This window comes from Pelmatolapia mariae, linkage group LG3_W, assembly GCF_036321145.2.
Source record: "Pelmatolapia mariae isolate MD_Pm_ZW linkage group LG3_W, Pm_UMD_F_2, whole genome shotgun sequence".
Classification (NCBI taxonomy): Eukaryota; Metazoa; Chordata; class Actinopteri; order Cichliformes; family Cichlidae; genus Pelmatolapia; species Pelmatolapia mariae.
In genome coordinates, this window is record NC_086229.1 from 79,056,231 (window position 1) to 79,074,939 (window position 18,709).

Sequence of the window (18,709 nt, forward strand, 5' to 3'; positions counted from 1 at the left end):
TGGTGAAAGTATATGATGAGAAGTCAGTTCAAAAACAAGAGACAACAATAAAATTATACAGTCTTACAATTATTGAGCAAAAAGCTATTTTCCTGTTTCCTGTCTGCTCTAAAATAAATAACACGCAACAGAATACCGCTTTCATACGTGTAAAAAACTCCCTCGTCTTGATCTTTCTGAAAGCAGCAGCAGTATTTTAATATTTAAATCCCAATCTTTGCATAATGAGCTCTCTGTGTTTGCTTTTACTTCAGTATTTACTTGAACACTTCGAGGAAAGAGGCCAAATTAGACGAAGGGCCGAACGACTAACCAGATGTAAGTTTGAAATCTGTAATTCATTACATGTTTTGGGGTGTGCAGACAGAGCTGCTGTGTTTAGTGCTCTTTATTTCTTTCATGCTTGTGTTTGTTTATGTTTATATATATTTATATATTTTCAAAATCAATTTCTAAGATGTGCAGCAGACTGGATTTAAAAGAAAAGCACCTTTAAACCGAAGAATCAGCCTTAATATAATATCAGTTATGTTAAGCAGAGACTCTTTCATGCATGCAGACTACCAGAGAAAAGAAATCTGGCAGCTCCTGATCTCAACAATAAGACACCTCTGTATTAGTACAGCATGGAGTGTTTTTACAACAGCAGTAACAGTGACAAAGCCTAATTCTATGTTTTGATGTATACATGAGTGATGTAAAACATTTACAATTTACATTTTCACCCTTTGGATGTTTGCTGCGTTTGTTCTTTTGTTGCCATCAGTTGAATAAACGGTTCACTTCCTGTTAAACTCTGGCTGCCTGCTCGTGTCTGCATTTGGGTCCAACTGAACTTCCAGTCTGTACACCCAGATTATAAAGATGATTATAACCAGACCATCTATGAAATGAAACATGTTTTCATTATCAAATGAAATATTTATTTAATCCGGCAGATTAAAGATGCAGTGGAGTCTCTTTCTGCTGATTCTGATGGGTAAGTGGAAAATCTCCCCACAGCGTCTTCAGTTCTGTTTTATTCATTTCTTAATATATTTTATTTTATTTATTGCTGTAATTCTTTCCTGTTGATATTTCCATTATGTTCCTTTTTGATGATGTCTTTTATTTTATTCTCTCCTGATTGAGTTTCCCTATAGAGATGAGATTTCTCTACCTGGTGTGTATTTTGTTGATTCCTACAAACTTACCTTGTGTTTTTTGTAAAGTCTTGTCTTCTTCTGTATTATCTTTGTTTTTCCATTTGATTTTCATCTCTTTGTTTTATCTGCTCACATTTGTCTCTCATTGACAAGGTCACTGAGCTCAGAGCCACACTTGTGTTATAGACTGTTTATCTGTAAACCAGTGAGTTTGATTTGATAATGCAGCATTATTGCTAATATTTTACTCCTTTTAGGGCAGTGTTTCTTCTCCACCTGTTACCTGTATGAGTACCACTTTATTAGAGAAAACAAAACCTGGGAAGAAGCACAGAAATACTGCAGAGAGAATTATGCAGACCTGGCCAGCGTGTTTGACATGGCAGACATGGAGAGACTGCGTGAATCCACAGAGTATGAAGGTAAAGCCTGGATTGGACTGTTCAGCAACCCAGGAAAAGAAAACAGGATGTGGCATTGGTCTCTGCCAGGGGTGAAATACAATGAACTTGAAACCAGATGGGGACCTTCTGAAACAGATGATCAAAATGAGAACTGTGTGCAGACAAGAGGAAACTGGACACATGTCAGTTGTGACAAAATGATGTGGTTCATCTGCTACGATGGTGAGAATAAGATAAGATAAGATAAGATAAGATAAGATAAGATAACCTTTATTAGTCCCACACGTGGGAAATTTGTTTTGTCACAACAGGAAGTGGACAGTGCAAAAGTTATGAAGCAAAAATTAGAATACATTAAGAATAAATACAGTACACAACTGTACAGAATAGAATAAAATAAAATACTATATACAGCAGAATAAAATAGAATAAAATATACAATAAGATAAAAATAGAATACAAATGCTATATACAACTGAGCAAAAATACAACGATGCCAGAAAAGATTATTGCACTTAGTATTATTGCACATGTTTGGATGTGTGTGTTTGATCAGTTACAGTCTTTGTTGTGGAGTCTGACAGCAGTGGGGAGGAAAGACCTCCGAAATCTCTCCGTCCCACACCGTGGGTGCCACAGCCTACCACTGAAGGAGCTGCTCAGTGCTGTCAGAGTCTCCTGCATGGGGTGGGAGATGTTGTCCAACAGGGATGACAGCTTAGCCACCATTCTCCTGTCACTCACCACCTCCACTGGGTCCAGAGGGCAACAGAGCTGGCCCTTCGAATCAGCCTGTTCAGTCTCTTCCTGTCCCCGGCAGAGATGCTGCCGCCCCAGCAGACCACACCGTAAAAGATGGCAGAGGCCACCACAGAGTGTATCACAGAGAATATGTGGATAATAGTCTGATTTGATAATATAACTGAACTGAAAGTGAAATTGAGAAAAAGCATGTTTGAGGAATCATACAAATTATGTCTTTGTGTATTTCTTCAAAATGTTTGTGGTGATGGACATTTTGTTTTGTTTTGATGTTTCTCCTTAACAGGAAAGAAGAGAGACGGTAAATCGATCCATTTGATTAAAGACCCCAAGACCTGGAAAAAGGCTCAGAACTACTGCAGAGATCACTACACTGACCTGGCCAGTGGACTCGATCAGGCGGATGGGGAAGAATTTAAGATCCTGAAGCAGTCTCAGGGCTCTCCGATGAATGTGTGGATTGGCCTGTTCAGAGACACCTGGAGGTGGTCAGATGGAAGTAATTTCTCTTTCAGGCACTGGAATATGGAAACATTTTATGACGGACAAAACAACAAGAAATGTGCTGTGACTCTGTTAAACACATCAGGAAAATGGAGCTCTGATGAATGCAACAACAAAAATCCTTTCTTCTGTTATGATGGTGAGTTTTTACTAAGATTAATCTGATTTATTTTTCTCTGTAATAGGAGCATCACTAGACTTAGAAGATCCAAGGAATTGTCTGTAGAGCTCTGAGACAGGCTTGTGTTGATCCACAGAAACATTTCTGTAGCATTGAAGGTCCCAATAAGCACAGGGTTCTGTAAATGGAAGAAGTTTGAAACCACCAGGACTTTCCTAGAGCTGGCCCCTCATCAATTAGAGAGTTTGAGGTAGAAAAGCCTTAATCAAGCAGTTGATGGTCACTCTGACGGAGCTCCAGCATTGCTCTGTGGAGAGAGGAGAATGTTCCAGAAGGACAATCATTTTTGAAGCCCTCCAACAATCAGGCCTGTTTAGTAGAATGAGCAGACTGAAGCCACTCCTCAGTTTACCAAAATGCACCTGAAGGATGCTCAGACCATGAGAAATAAAATTCTCTAGTCTGATGAAACAAAGATTGAACTCTTAACTCTGAATGCCAAGCATCATGTCGGAAACCAGGTACCACTCATCACCTGACCAATACCATCCCTGCAGTGAAGCATGGTGGTGGCAGCATCATGCTCTGGGGATGTTTATCAGCAGCAGTGACCGGGAGACAAGTCAGAGTCGAGGGAAAGATGAATGCAATGTACAGAGACATCCTTGATGATAAGCTGCTCCAGAGTGCACCGGACATTAGATTCACATTAGGTTCATTTTATACGGGACAAGCCCCCAAGCACACGGCCAAGATAAAAAACAAATGGCTGCAGGACCACTGTGAAGGTCCTCAAGTGACCAGCAAGAGCCAAAGTTTGAACCTGACTCTCTGGAGAGATCTGAAAATGGCTGTGCACCATCCAACCTGATGGAGCTTCAGAGGTTGTGCAAAGATGAATGAGAGAAACTGCCCTAAAATAGATATGCCAAGCTTGTAGCATCATACTCAGGAAGGCTTGAAGCTTCAAGTGTTGACAAAGATGCTTCAACAAAGTGTAAATACTTACATACTGTACATGCCATATTTTTGGTTTTGATTTGCAGGAATTTCAACAATCTTTTTTCCCCACTTTTTCATTTTGGGGTATTGTGTGCAGAACTTTGAAGTGAACAAGCAATTTAATCTATTTTGGAATAAGACTGTAACAGGACAAAATGTGGAACTGTGAATGCTTTCCAAATGCACTGTACACACTTAAACTAATTAAGTATACAGCTAAAGGAAGTGAAAAACTACAATGTTTTATTGTGTACTGTCTGTATTGAAGGTAAAGTGGAACATAAGCTGCTGTTAACCAGACTTAACTGAAGTTTGATGGTTTCTGACAGATAAATTGATTCTGATCAATGAAAACAAGACCTGGGAGGAAGCCTTGGATTACTGCAGACTGCACCACACTGACCTGGTCTCCATCACTAACCCTCACCAACAGAGAGAGGTTGAGAGGAGAGCCAAGAATGCCAGCAGTCCCTACGTATGGGTGGGACTGCGCTACGCCTGCGTGATATATCTGTGGTTCTGGATCAGTGACAAACGAGTCTGCTACGAGAACTGGGCTGATAAAGGAAAGATTGATGAGTGTCATAGGTGTGCAGCTATGGAAAGAGGAGGACGGTATCAATGGGTCAGTCAAAGAGAACATGAGAAATATAATTTTATTTGTTCTAAACAATAAGCTTTAAACCTCTCTGACTCACTGCAGGTTAATTATTGCAGCAGAAATAATTTGTTTTTATGATTTTATCAAGCACTGAATGTAGAAAGATGAAAAAACAATAATAATATTGCAGCGAGTCACCTCTATGTTTTATATTAAGAACCAAAATATGGATTAAGGGAGAAGAAAAAGAGAGACTTTATCCAAGATTACAAAAGCTATATGAAAAGGGTGATTACAGTTTTTGTTTTAGGGTCTCGTATGTGTTATTTACACAGAAAATCACAGCATGTGGTGTTAGCATATTAGCAATGAAAGCAGAGAGGAGGAACTGACATCATGTCCAGTTTCAACCAACACGATTAACATCTATGATAAATGCTTAACCTGCTGTTTAATTTAAGTTCTATCCAAGTGTGTTTGTATGATGATTAAAAGTCGCTTTTTAGAGATAAGTGTTCCTCATAGCCATATTATAATCATGTGTTTAAAGTAAACCTCAGTCTTAACCATCTACAGCAGTAATATTGATCCATATAACTGTAGCATCCAACTCAAGTAGCTCTGGATTAACCTTGGGTTAAGGTGGTGATAGAACTATGAGCGGGGCCCTGGGTACGTTACTTAATTTTACTGGTAAACAGGAGAAACAATAACTAACCAGTTTTAACCTTTGTACTTAGAAGTTTTAATATTGGCGGTGCCTCCACTTAGTGAAAATGATATGAGTTCTGTTTAATCTTCACTAAGAATAATGAATTTATCTAACATGGTAAACCTCTTTTTTACCTTTTAATAACCGTTATCACTTATAAACTCTGTAAATAATAATTATGACACAACACAAAACTTTAAATTCAAAATGTAAAATTTAGTCAAAATAAAGTATGATTTAAATAAAAATAATACAATATTCCAAGTTCTGAATTGTTTCCTTACAATTCAATTGGATGTTTTCTCTTCACAACTCACAGTCAATGTTGTAGAAACACATTTATCCAAAATACTCCCCTTTAAGTTCAGTTCAAATTTGTAACCTTTGTGAGCTCATTTACTCAAACCGTTGCAGGCCTGGTTGTTGCTCGGGCTCGTTGGGCCAGAAAACACACAAATGGCCGCTTCACTTGTTAAACAAGCAGAAAACAAAACGCACGTGCTCAGATCTACTCACAAATCCTTTGGACTAAGTGCGAGGGCAAGCTGAGGGGCAGGCTCGGTTTTTGACCATGCGGCCTCCACTCGGCAACGTGGTTGGAATTAGCGGCATACCCAGGCTGCTGAGTACACTGGGACAAACCCACGGAAATCCTATCCACAACAGAAGGGTCCAGAGAATTCCTCTCGGTCCACTGTGCATTAGAAATTACTATTTAGTTCCATAGAGTAGGGCTGCTCAATTAATCGAATTTTAATCGTGATTACGATCTGGGCTTTCAACGATCATTAAAAATGACTGAGCCGATTATTAGCTCCTCCTCTCGCGCTGCTCCGTGTGGCAAATCGAGCGCACCCCTCTGCGTTTCGAACAAGCGTCACAACATCATCCTCACAGACTTCCATTCACGCTACCCTGTACAACGCGACTAAATATCCCACCAGCTCCCAGAGACACAAGGAGATAACAAACGCGGTAACGTTTTCCTCGCCAAAGACCACTGCTCAATTAACACAGTGAACAACCAGTATTATGCAGTATTTTGAAGTTCACTAAACATAGATGTTTACATTTTTCATTTATTTTTTATATTGCAAACATTTGCACTGTTATCAGTATTTGCACACTATTTTATATTATTTTTTGACATCTTTAAAGCCATTATTCAATACATTGTTATTGTTAAATAAATATCGTCAAATAATCGAGATCTCAATTTCAGTGAAAATAATCGTGATTACCATTTTTGCCATAATCGAGCAGCCCTACCATAGAGTAATCTGTAGCTTACATACTCAGCATACATAGCTATTACTGGCTCTAAAATGCTAACATGCTAACTCGCGATTAACATCATACATTTTAAGTACTTCTACATTCCGTTTAAGCTCAATACTAACTCTACATTCAGTACTCACTCATCACAGGGTAAAACAGTCCATAACAGGAACGTAGACTCTGCATCCACGGCTATTGTTTTGACTATTCTCCCGTTAGCTCTGGTACACAACCTCCAGTAATGTGCAGCTGCCGACTCTCACTAGCTTAGTTAGTTTTTTCCTTCCACCTCGCTTAGATCGCGCCTTCCAATCTGATTGGACCATAGGTTTACCTCAATGAATGGGATAAAAGAAATTACAAGATTGACAACCCAAAATGAACTTGTAAACAACTTGCAGCAAATACAAAGTTTTTTTTTCTTGTTTCACATTTGATAACAAACCTTTGGTTTACTTATAACTTTTAACTCCATTAACACTTAAATTATGATTGACTTCTATTTATTGTAATTTTAAACACGTTTTTTATGCATTTGAACTCTTTTTTTGTTTTTTAAACACATATATGAAATATTTACAATAAAGTATTTACATGACAATATTTATATCCTTTTAACCTGTAGGGTCTAAAATAGATATTTGAGACCAGGCTACATAACACTGATGATACTTTTACTTTCAATCATTTTATGTATACCTTGCCAATAATAAAGTTTTATGTGTATTGAGCTGTTTTCATTGTGTTTTATTGCTTCTATTGCTAAAGGAATGGTTGTTAAAATAAATTCTCCAACATGTGTCATTGTCAGCTATTAGTAAATATTTAACTACACATGTAATACAGTTTTATTAGTCTTTAACTATGGAAGGAGTTAGTCAGTACACTGTGTTTTCATGCGGTCCAGTTTGTCTCGTTAAAGAGTGCAGGAAGAGTTTTTATCCTTGCTGATAAGTCACGTCACACCCCTGAAGTAAAACCCCTGAGAAGTTTTTCACTTGGCTTTGCCTCCCTCTACTGTCTGCACACCTGAACACTCAAATGGCTTTTACTGTTTTTTTTAACCGCAAACAGAAAGAGGCATGTTTTTTTTTTGTTTTTTTTTAAATAAAATGACTGACAAAGTGCTGATAGCGCTGGAGTTACATTAAATAAGAGAAACAACAAACTTTATGACACCCTTGATGCTAACAAAACACTGTAGGACACTGTTAGATAACCTCCTCCCTTTATAGATGAAACCATAATTTTAAAAATCAGGTTATCTTTGTCTAATATTAACATTTAGTTGATGATCTGAAACATGTAACAAATGTGCACAAAACTAAGAAATCAGGAAAGGAGAAAACACTTTTTAACAGCACTGTATTTCCTCCAGTAACAGTCTGAGAGAGCAGCATGCACAGCATACAGCTCCTGTGCTTATGTGAGTACATGCAGGGGCATAATTTCCAGGGCGGTTAGGGGGGTTATGATCCCCCCACCCCAATAATCAGACCCAAACAATATAACCCCCCAATAAAATTATGAATTATCTTGCATAAATAGGCTGTTGATTTTCTTTACTCATTTCAGTTATTAACAGCAAAATATTTGCATGTTTAATCATCTGGGAATTTACCCGGATGTATTTATTTACTTGGACAGAGATCTTGACCCCCCCAATGTTCAGCACAAAGTTACGTCGATGAGTACATGGTTTAATACATTACATTCTCACCATCGTGAGAACGTTACCATACATTTAATACGAATCAAACTGGAAATATTTAATGCACAAGTTACACTGTATTTTTTCCCTTTCATATACTGCACCTTGTTCAAGATGTGTACCTGAGGCACTGCAAATGGGCAGTCTGTATTTCTGTCATTTTTAGATAGCTTAGTCTTTATTTCATTATATAAAGCAAAAACACTAAAAATAGATTCTCTTTTATCCTTTTACTGTCTCATATTTCCACCTTCATTACATGTATTGTCAGTTTATTATGAACCTCTAATGGTTTTTATCCTTAATTCATTCATTTAATGAAAAGTATTTCCACTCATATGTCAGCTGACAGAGATGTTTAAGGCATAGCTCCCATAGATAGGTTACAACCTGCTTAACAAGTATTATTAAAGAACAAGATGAAATTATACAAAAATGCTCGTGATCACATTTAAAAAAACATGTGAGGTCATTTTGCAGACGACTGGAGTTCGTGGGAAGTTTTCTGAGCTTATGGCTCATTTGCTCACATGTTTGTCTTGTAATCATTTCAGAGCAATTTGCATTAAAAATGTAAATATGATCCACACTGGGAGGATTTATAACTTTACATGTACAGTGAAAAATGTGTTCATGTGAAAATTAAGATAATCTCTTAATGATAGTTATTGAAAAACAGTCATATTCTCCAACATGTGGGAAAGGTCAGAGACATTAGACTGTAAGTGACGACATCCAATAATAACAAAAGTCATTTAAAATGAAAAATAAGTAATAAAAAGCAAATTATCCACAGATTCTGGTCTTATTTTATCAGCAGTGTTTCAGTGTTTACATGCAAAAGTAAGAAAACTGTAAAGTGAGATCAAGATAAAACACTCAGGTAAAGAACAAGCTCACAATAATAATATACATATTTACATCATTTCTAATGTTTCTGCATGTAAACGATCTAAACCATCATCAGATTTTTCATTGGTGAAAGTATATGATGAGAAGTCAGTTCAAAAACAAGAGACAACAATAAAATTATACAGTCTTACAATTATTGAGCAAAAAGCTATTTTCCTGTTTCCTGTCTGCTCTAAAATAAATAACACGCAACAGAATACCGCTTTCATACGTGTAAAAAACTCCCTCGTCTTGATCTTTCTGAAAGCAGCAGCAGTATTTTAATATTTAAATCCCAATCTTTGCATAATGAGCTCTCTGTGTTTGCTTTTACTTCAGTATTTACTTGAACACTTCGAGGAAAGAAGCCAAATTAGACGAAGGGCCGAACGACTAACCAGATGTAAGTTTGAAATCTGTAATTCATTACATGTTTTGGGGTGTGCAGACAGAGCTGCTGTGTTTAGTGCTCTTTATTTCTTTCATGCTTGTGTTTGTTTATGTTTATATATATTTATATATTTTCAAAATCAATTTCTAAGATGTGCAGCAGACTGGATTTAAAAGAAAAGCACCTTTAAACCGAAGAATCAGCCTTAATATAATATCAGTTATGTTAAGCAGAGACTCTTTCATGCATGCAGACTACCAGAGAAAAGAAATCTGGCAGCTCCTGATCTCAACAATAAGACACCTCTGTATTAGTACAGCATGGAGTATTTTACAACAGCAGTAACAGTGACAAAGCCTAATTCTATGTTTTGATGTATACATGAGTGATGTAAAACATTTACAATTTACATTTTCACCCTTTGGATGTTTGCTGCGTTTGTTCTTTTGTTGCCATCAGTTGAATAAACGGTTCACTTCCTGTTAAACTCTGGCTGCCTGCTCGTGTCTGCATTTGGGTCCAAATGAAATTCCAGTCTGTACACCCAGATTATAAAGATGATTATAACCAGACCATCTATGAAATGAAACATGTTTTCATTATCAAATGAAATATTTATTTAATCCGGCAGATTAAAGATGCAGTGGAGTCTCTTTCTGCTGATTCTGATGGGTAAGTGGAAAATCTCCCCACAGCGTCTTCAGTTCTGTTTTATTCATTTCTTAATATATTTTATTTTATTTATTGCTGTAATTCTTTCCTGTTGATATTTCCATTATGTTCCTTTTTGATGATGTATTTTATTTTATTCTCTCCTGATTGAGTTTCCCTATAGAGATGATATTTCTCTACCTGGTGTGTATTTTGTTGATTCCTACAAACTTACCTTGTGTTTTTTGTAATGTCTTGTCTTCTTCTGTATTATCTTTGTTTTTCCATTTGATTTTCATGTCTTTGTTTTATCTGCACACATTTGTCTTTCTCTCATTGACAAGATCACTGAGCTCAGAGCCACACTTGTGTTATAGACTGTTTATCTGTAAACCAGTGAGTTTGATTTGATAATGCAGCATTATTGCTAATATTTTACTCCTTTTAGGGCAGTGTTTCTTCTCCACCTGTTACCTGTATGAGTACCACTTTATTAGAGAAAACAAAACCTGGGAAGAAGCACAGAAATACTGCAGAGAGAATTATACAGACCTGGCCAGCGTGTTTGACATGGCAGACATGGAGAGACTGCGTGAATCCACAGAGTATGAAGGTAAAGCCTGGATTGGACTGTTCAGCAACCCAGGAGAAGAAAACAGGATGTGGCATTGGTCTCTGCCAGGGGTGAAATACAATGAACTTGAAACCAGATGGGGACCTTCTGAACCAGGTGATCAAAATGAGAACTGTGTGAAGACAAGAGGAAACTGGACACATGTCAGTTGTGACAAAATGATGTGGTTCATCTGCTACGATGGTGAGAATAAGATAAGATAAGATAAGATAAGATAAGATAAGATAACCTTTATTAGTCCCACACGTGGGAAATTTGTTTTGTCACAACAGGAAGTGGACAGTGCAAAAGTTATGAAGCAAAAATTAGAATACAATAAGAATAAATACAGTACACAACTGTACAGAATAGAATAAAATAAAATACTATATACAGCAGAATAAAATAGAATAAAATATACAATAAGATAAAAATAGAATACAAATGCTATATACAACTGAGCAAAAATACAACGATGCCAGAAAAGATTATTGCACTTAGTATTATTGCACATGTTTGGATGTGTGTGTTTGATCAGTTACAGTCTTTGTTGTGGAGTCTGACAGCAGTGGGGAGGAAAGACCTGCGAAATCTCTCCGTCCCACACCGTGGGTGCCACAGCCTACCACTGAAGGAGCTGCTCAGTGCTGTCAGAGTCTCCTGCATGGGGTGGGAGATGTTGTCCAACAGGGATGACAGCTTAGCCACCATTCTCCTGTCACTCACCACCTCCACTGGGTCCAGAGGGCAACAGAGCTGGCCCTTCGAATCAGCCTGTTCAGTCTCTTCCTGTCCCCGGCAGAGATGCTGCCGCCCCAGCAGACCACACCGTAAAAGATGGCAGAGGCCACCACAGAGTGTATCACAGAGAATATGTGGATAATAGTCTGATTTGATAATATAACTGAACTGAAAGTGAAATTGAGAAAAAGCATGTTTGAGGAATCATACAAATTATGTCTTTGTGTATTTCTTCAAAATGTTTGTGGTGATGGACATTTTGTTTTGTTTTGATGTTTCTCCTTAACAGGAAAGAAGAGAGACGGTAAATCGATCCATTTGATTAAAGACCCCAAGACCTGGAAAAAGGCTCAGAACTACTGCAGAGATCACTACACTGACCTGGCCAGTGGACTCGATCAGGCGGATGGGGAAGAATTTAAGATCCTGAAGCAGTCTCAGGGCTCTCCGATGAATGTGTGGATTGGCCTGTTCAGAGACACCTGGAGGTGGTCAGATGGAAGTAATTTCTCTTTCAGGCACTGGAATATGGAAACATTTTATGACGGACAAAACAACAAGAAATGTGCTGTGACTCTGTTAAACACATCAGGAAAATGGAGCTCTGATGAATGCAACAACAAAAATCCTTTCTTCTGTTATGATGGTGAGTTTTTACTAAGATTAATCTGATTTATTTTTCTCTGTAATAGGAGCATCACTAGACTTAGAAGATCCAAGGAATTGTCTGTAGAGCTCTGAGACAGGCTTGTGTTGAGGCACAGAAACATTTCTGTAGCATTGAAGGTCCCAATAAGCACAGGGTTCTGTAAATGGAAGAAGTTTGAAACCACCAGGACTTTCCTAGAGCTGGCCCCTCATCAATTAGAGAGTTTGAGGTAGAAAAGCCTTAATCAAGCAGTTGATGGTCACTCTGACGGAGCTCCAGCATTGCTCTGTGGAGAGAGGAGAATCTTCCAGAAGGACAATCATTTTTGAAGCCCTCCAACAATCAGGCCTGTTTAGTAGAATGAGCAGACTGAAGCCACTCCTCAGTTTACCAAAATGCACCTGAAGGATGCTCAGACCATGAGAAATAAAATTCTCTAGTCTGATGAAACAAAGATTGAAGTCTTAACTCTGAATGCCAAGCATCATGTCGGAAACCAGGTACCACTCATCACCTGACCAATACCATCCCAACAGTGAAGCATGGTGGTGGCAGCATCATGGTCTGGGGATGTTTATCAGCAGCAGTGACCGGGAGACAAGTCAGAGTCGAGGGAAAGATGAATGCAATGTACAGAGACATCCTTGATGATAAGCTGCTCCAGAGTGCACCGGACATTAGATTCACATTAGGTTCATTTTATACGGGACAAGCCCCCAAGCACACGGCCAAGATAAAAAACAAATGGCTGCAGGACCACTGTGAAGGTCCTCAAGTGACCAGCAAGAGCCAAAATTTGAACCTGATTCTCTGGAGAGATCTGAAAATGGCTGTGGACCATCCAACCTGATGGAGCTTCAGAGGTTGTGCAAAGATGAATGGGAGAAACTGCCCTAAAATAGATATGCCAAGCTTGTAGCATCATACTCAGGAAGGCTTGAAGCTTCAAGTGTTGACAAAGATGCTTCAACAAAGTGTAAATACTTACATACTGTACATGCCATATTTTTGGTTTTGATTTGCAGGAATTTCAACAATCTTTTTCCCCCACTTTTTCATTTTGGGGTATTGTGTGCAGAACTTTGAAGTGAACAAGCAATTTAATCTATTTTGGAATAAGACTGTAACAGGACAAAATGTGGAACTGGGAATGCTTTCCAAATGCACTGTACACACTTAAACTAATTAAGTATACAACTAAAGGAAGTGAAAAACTACAATGTTTTATTGTGTACTGTCTGTATTCAAGGTAAAGTGGAACATAAGCTGCTGTTAACCAGACTTAACTGAAGTTTGATGGTTTCTGACAGATAAATTGATTCTGATCAATGAAAACAAGACCTGGGAGGAAGCCTTGGATTACTGCAGACTGCACCACACTGACCTGGTCTCCATCACTAACCCTCACCAACAGAGAGAGGTTGAGAGGAGAGCCAAGAATGCCAGCAGTCCCTACGTATGGGTGGGACTGCGCTACGCCTGCGTGATATATCTGTGGTTCTGGATCAGTGACAAACGAGTCTGCTACGAGAACTGGGCTGATAAAGGAAAGATTGATGAGTGTCATAGGTGTGCAGCTATGGAAAGAGGAGGACAGTATCAGTGGGTCAGTCAAAGAGAACATGAGAAATATAATTTTATTTGTTCTAAACAATAAGCTTTAAACCTCTCTGACTCACTGCAGGTTAATTATTGCAGCAGAAATAATTTGCTTTTATGATTTTATCAAGCACTGAATGTAGAAAGATGAAAAAACAATAGTAATATTGCAGCGAGTCACCTCTATGTTTTATATTAAGAACCAAAATATGGATTAAGGGAGAAGAAAGAGAGACTGTATCCAAGATTACAAAAGCTATATGAAAAGGGTGATTACAGTTTTTGTTTTAGGGTCTTGTGTGTGTTATTTACATAGAAAATCACAGCATGTGGTGTTAGCATATTAGCAATGAAAGCAGAGAGGAGGAACTGACATCATGTCCAGTTTCAACCAACATGATTAACATCTATGATAAATGCTTAACCTGCTGTTTAATTTAAGTTATATCCAAGTGTGTTTGTATGATGATTAAAAGTCGCTTTTTAGAGATAAGTGTTCCTCATAGCCATATTATAATCATGTGTTTAAAGTAAACCTCAGTCTTAACCATCTACAGCAGTAATATTGATCCATATAACTGTAGCATCCAACTCAAGTAGCTCTGGATTAACCTTGGGTTAAGGTGGTGATAGAACTATGAGCGGGGCCCTGGGTACGTTACTTAATTTTACTGGTAAACAGGAGAAACAATAACTAACCAGTTTTAACCTTTGTACTTAGAAGTTTTAATATTGGCGGTGCCTCCACTTAGTGAAAATGATATGAGTTCTGTTTAATCTTCACTAAGAATAATGAATTTATCTAACATGGTAAACCTCTTTTTTACCTTTTAATAACCGTTATCACTTATAAACTCTGTAAATAATAATTATGACACAACACAAAACTTTAAATTCAAAATGTAAAATTTAGTCAAAATAAAGTATGATTTAAATAAAAATAATACAATATTCCAAGTTCTGAATTGTTTCCTTACAATTCAATTGGATGTTTTCTCTTCACAACTCACAGTCAATGTTGTAGAAACACATTTATCCAAAATACTCCCCTTTAAGTTCAGTTCAAATTTGTAACCTTTGTGAGCTCATTTACTCAAACCGTTGCAGGCCTGGTTGTTGCTCGGGCTCGTTGGGCCAGAAAACACACAAATGGCCGCTTCACTTGTTAAACAAGCAGAAAACAAAACGCACGTGCTCAGATCTACTCACAAATCCTTTGGACTAAGTGCGAGGGCAAGCTGAGGGGCAGGCTCGGTTTTTGACCATGCGGCCTCCACTCGGCAACGTGGTTGGAATTAGCGGCATACCCAGGCTGCTGAGTACACTGGGACAAACCCACGGAAATCCTATCCACAACAGAAGGGTCCAGAGAATTCCTCTCGGTCCACTGTGCATTAGAAATTACTATTTAGTTCCATAGAGTAGGGCTGCTCAATTAATCGAATTTTAATCGTGATTACGATCTGGGCTTTCAACGATCATTAAAAATGACTGAGCCGATTATTAGCTCCTCCTCTCGCGCTGCTCCGTGTGGCAAATCGAGCGCACCTCTCTGCGTTTCGAACAAGCGTCACAACATCATCCTCACAGACTTCCATTCACGCTACCCTGTACAACGCGACTAAATATCCCACCAGCTCCCAGAGACACAAGGAGATAACAAACGCGGTAACGTTTTCCTCGCCAAAGACCACTGCTCAATTAACACAGTGAACAACCAGTATTATGCAGTATTTTGAAGTTCACTAAACATAGATGTTTACATTTTTCATTTATTTTTTATATTGCAAACATTTGCACTGTTATCAGTATTTGCACACTATTTTATATTATTTTTTGACATCTTTAAAGCCATTATTCAATACATTGTTATTGTTAAATAAATATCGTCAAATAATCGAGATCTCAATTTCAGTGAAAATAATCGTGATTACCATTTTTGCCATAATCGAGCAGCCCTACCATAGAGTAATCTGTAGCTTACATACTCAGCATACATAGCTATTACTGGCTCTAAAATGCTAACATGCTAACTCGCGATTAACATCATACATTTTAAGTACTTCTACATTCCGTTTAAGCTCAATACTAACTCTACATTCAGTACTCACTCATCACAGGGTAAAACAGTCCATAACAGGAACGTAGACTCTGCATCCACGGCTATTGTTTTGACTATTCTCCCGTTAGCTCTGGTACACAACCTCCAGTAATGTGCAGCTGCCGACTCTCACTAGCTTAGTTAGTTTTTTCCTTCCACCTCGCTTAGATCGCGCCTTCCAATCTGATTGGACCATAGGTTTACCTCAATGAATGGGATAAAAGAAATTACAAGATTGACAACCCAAAATGAACTTGTAAACAACTTGCAGCAAATACAAAGTTTTTTTTTCTTGTTTCACATTTGATAACAAACCTTTGGTTTACTTATAACTTTTAACTCCATTAACACTTAAATTATGATTGACTTCTATTTATTGTAATTTTAAACACGTTTTTTATGCATTTGAACTCTTTTTTTGTTTTTTAAACACATATATGAAATATTTACAATAAAGTATTTACATGACAATATTTATATCCTTTTAACCTGTAGGGTCTAAAATAGATATTTGAGACCAGGCTACATAACACTGATGATACTTTTACTTTCAATCATTTTATGTATACCTTGCCAATAATAAAGTTTTATGTGTATTGAGCTGTTTTCATTGTGTTTTATTGCTTCTATTGCTAAAGGAATGGTTGTTAAAATAAATTCTCCAACATGTGTCATTGTCAGCTATTAGTAAATATTTAACTACACATGTAATACAGTTTTATTAGTCTTTAACTATGGAAGGAGTTAGTCAGTACACTGTGTTTTCATGCGGTCCAGTTTGTCTCGTTAAAGAGTGCAGGAAGAGTTTTTATCCTTGCTGATAAGTCACGTCACACCCCTGAAGTAAAACCCCTGAGAAGTTTTTCACTTGGCTTTGCCTCCCTCTACTGTCTGCACACCTGAACACTCAAATGGCTTTTACTGTTTTTTTTAACCGCAAACAGAAAGAGGCATGTTTTTTTTTTGTTTTTTTTAAAATAAAATGACTGACAAAGTGCTGATAGCGCTGGAGTTACATTAAATAAGAGAAACAACAAACTTTATGACACCCTTGATGCTAACAAAACACTGTAGGACACTGTTAGATAACCTCCTCCCTTTATAGATGAAACCATAATTTTAAAAATCAGGTTATCTTTGTCTAATATTAACATTTAGTTGATGATCTGAAACATGTAACAAATGTGCACAAAACTAAGAAATCAGGCAAGGAGAAAACACTTTTTAACAGCACTGTATTTCCTCCAGTAACAGTCTGAGAGAGCAGCATGCACAGCATACAGCTCCTGTGCTTATGTGAGTACATGCAGGGGCATAATTTCCAGGGCGGTTAGGGGGGTTATGATCCCCCCACCCCAATAATCAGACCCAAACAATATAATCCCCCAATAAAATTATGAATTATCTTGCATAAATAGGCTGTTGATTTTCTTTACTCATTTCAGTTATTAACAGCAAAATATTTGCATGTTTAATCATCTGGGAATTTACCCGGATGTATTTATTTACTTAGACAGAGATCTTGACCCCCCCAATGTTCAGCACAAAGTTACGTCGATGAGTACATGGTTTAATACATTACATTCTCACCATCGTGAGAACGTTACCATACATTTAATGCGAATCAAACTGGAAATATTTAATGCACAAGTTACACTGTATTTTTTCCCTTTCATATACTGCACCTTGTTCAAGATGTGTACCTGAGGCACTGCAAATGGGCAGTCTGTATTTCTGTCATTTTTAGATAGCTTAGTCTTTATTTCATTATATAAAGCAAAAACACTAAAAATAGATTCTCTTTTATCCTTTTACTGTCTCATATTTCCACCTTCATTACATGTATTGTCAGTTTATTATGAACCTCTAATGGTTTTTATCCTTAATTCATTCATTTAATGAAAAGTATTTCCACTCATATGTCAGCTGACAGAGGTGTTTAAGGCATAGCTCCCATAGATAGGTTACAACCTGCTTAACAAGTATTATTAAAGAACAAGATGAAATTATACAAAAATGCTCGTGATCACATTTAAAAAAAACATGTGAGGTCATTTTGCAGACGACTGGAGTTCGTGGGAAGTTTTCTGAGCTTATGGCTCATTTGCTCACATGTTTGTCTTGTAATCATTTCAGAGCAATTTGCATTAAAAATGTAAATATGATCCACACTGGGAGGATTTATAACTTTACATGTACAGTGAAAAATGTGTTCATGTGAAAATTAAGATAATCTCTTAATGATAGTTATTGAAAAACAGTCATATTCTCCAACATGTGGGAAAGGTCAGAGACATTAGACTGTAAGTGACGACATCCAATAATAACAAAAGTCATTTAAAATGAAAAATAAGTAATAAGTAATAAATTATCCACAGATTCTGGTCTTATTTTATCAGCAGTGTTTCAGTGTTTACATGCAAAAGTAAGAAAACTGTAAAGTGAGATCAAGATAAAACACTCAGGTAAAGAACAAGCTCACAGTAATAATATACATATTTACATCATTTCAATATTTCTGCATGTAAACGATCTAAACCATCATCAGATTTTTCATTGGTGAAAGTATATGATGAGAAGTCAGTTCAAAAACAAGAGACAACAATAAAATTATACAGTCTTACAATTATTGAGCAAAAAGCTATTTTCCTGTTTCCTGTCTGCTCTAAAATAAATAACACGCAACAGAATACCGCTTTCATACGTGTAAAAAACTCCCTCGTCTTGATCTTTCTGAAAGCAGCAGCAGTATTTTAATATTTAAATCCCAATCTTTGCATAATGAGCTCTCTGTGTTTGCTTTTACTTCAGTATTTACTTGAACACTTCGAGG

At 37.3% G+C, this 18,709-nt stretch overlaps 2 protein-coding genes across 2 annotated transcripts; both read left to right on the plus strand.

Moving 5' to 3' along the window:
- Positions 1–276: 276 nt before the first annotated feature.
- On the plus strand, positions 277–4,691 carry LOC134618940 (macrophage mannose receptor 1-like). Its single transcript, XM_063464575.1, has 5 exons — positions 277–318; positions 939–979; positions 1,403–1,771; positions 2,598–2,954; positions 4,268–4,691. Exons 2-5 carry the CDS (start codon positions 946–948, stop codon positions 4,612–4,614), a joined length of 1,107 nt encoding a protein of 368 aa, XP_063320645.1. The 5' UTR covers positions 277–318; positions 939–945; the 3' UTR covers positions 4,615–4,691.
- Positions 4,692–9,499: 4,808 nt separating this feature from the next.
- On the plus strand, positions 9,500–13,873 carry LOC134618945 (macrophage mannose receptor 1-like). The gene is made up of 5 exons (XM_063464591.1): positions 9,500–9,534; positions 10,154–10,194; positions 10,622–10,990; positions 11,817–12,173; positions 13,487–13,873. The coding sequence occupies exons 2-5, from the start codon at positions 10,161–10,163 to the stop codon at positions 13,831–13,833; spliced, it is 1,107 nt and encodes a 368-aa protein (XP_063320661.1). The 5' UTR covers positions 9,500–9,534; positions 10,154–10,160; the 3' UTR covers positions 13,834–13,873.
- The last annotated feature ends 4,836 nt before the right edge of the window (positions 13,874–18,709 follow it).

Coding starts and splice junctions, on each gene's coding strand:
- LOC134618940 (XM_063464575.1), top strand. CDS start 946: ATGCAGTGGAGTCTCTTTCTGCTGATTCTGATGG. Junction 980..1,402: donor CTTTCTGCTGATTCTGATGG/GTAAGTGGAAAA, acceptor TACTCCTTTTAG/GGCAGTGTTTCTTCTCCACC. Junction 2,955..4,267: donor TCCTTTCTTCTGTTATGATG/GTGAGTTTTTAC, acceptor GGTTTCTGACAG/ATAAATTGATTCTGATCAAT.
- LOC134618945 (XM_063464591.1), top strand. CDS start 10,161: ATGCAGTGGAGTCTCTTTCTGCTGATTCTGATGG. Junction 10,195..10,621: donor CTTTCTGCTGATTCTGATGG/GTAAGTGGAAAA, acceptor TACTCCTTTTAG/GGCAGTGTTTCTTCTCCACC. Junction 10,991..11,816: donor GTGGTTCATCTGCTACGATG/GTGAGAATAAGA, acceptor TCTCCTTAACAG/GAAAGAAGAGAGACGGTAAA.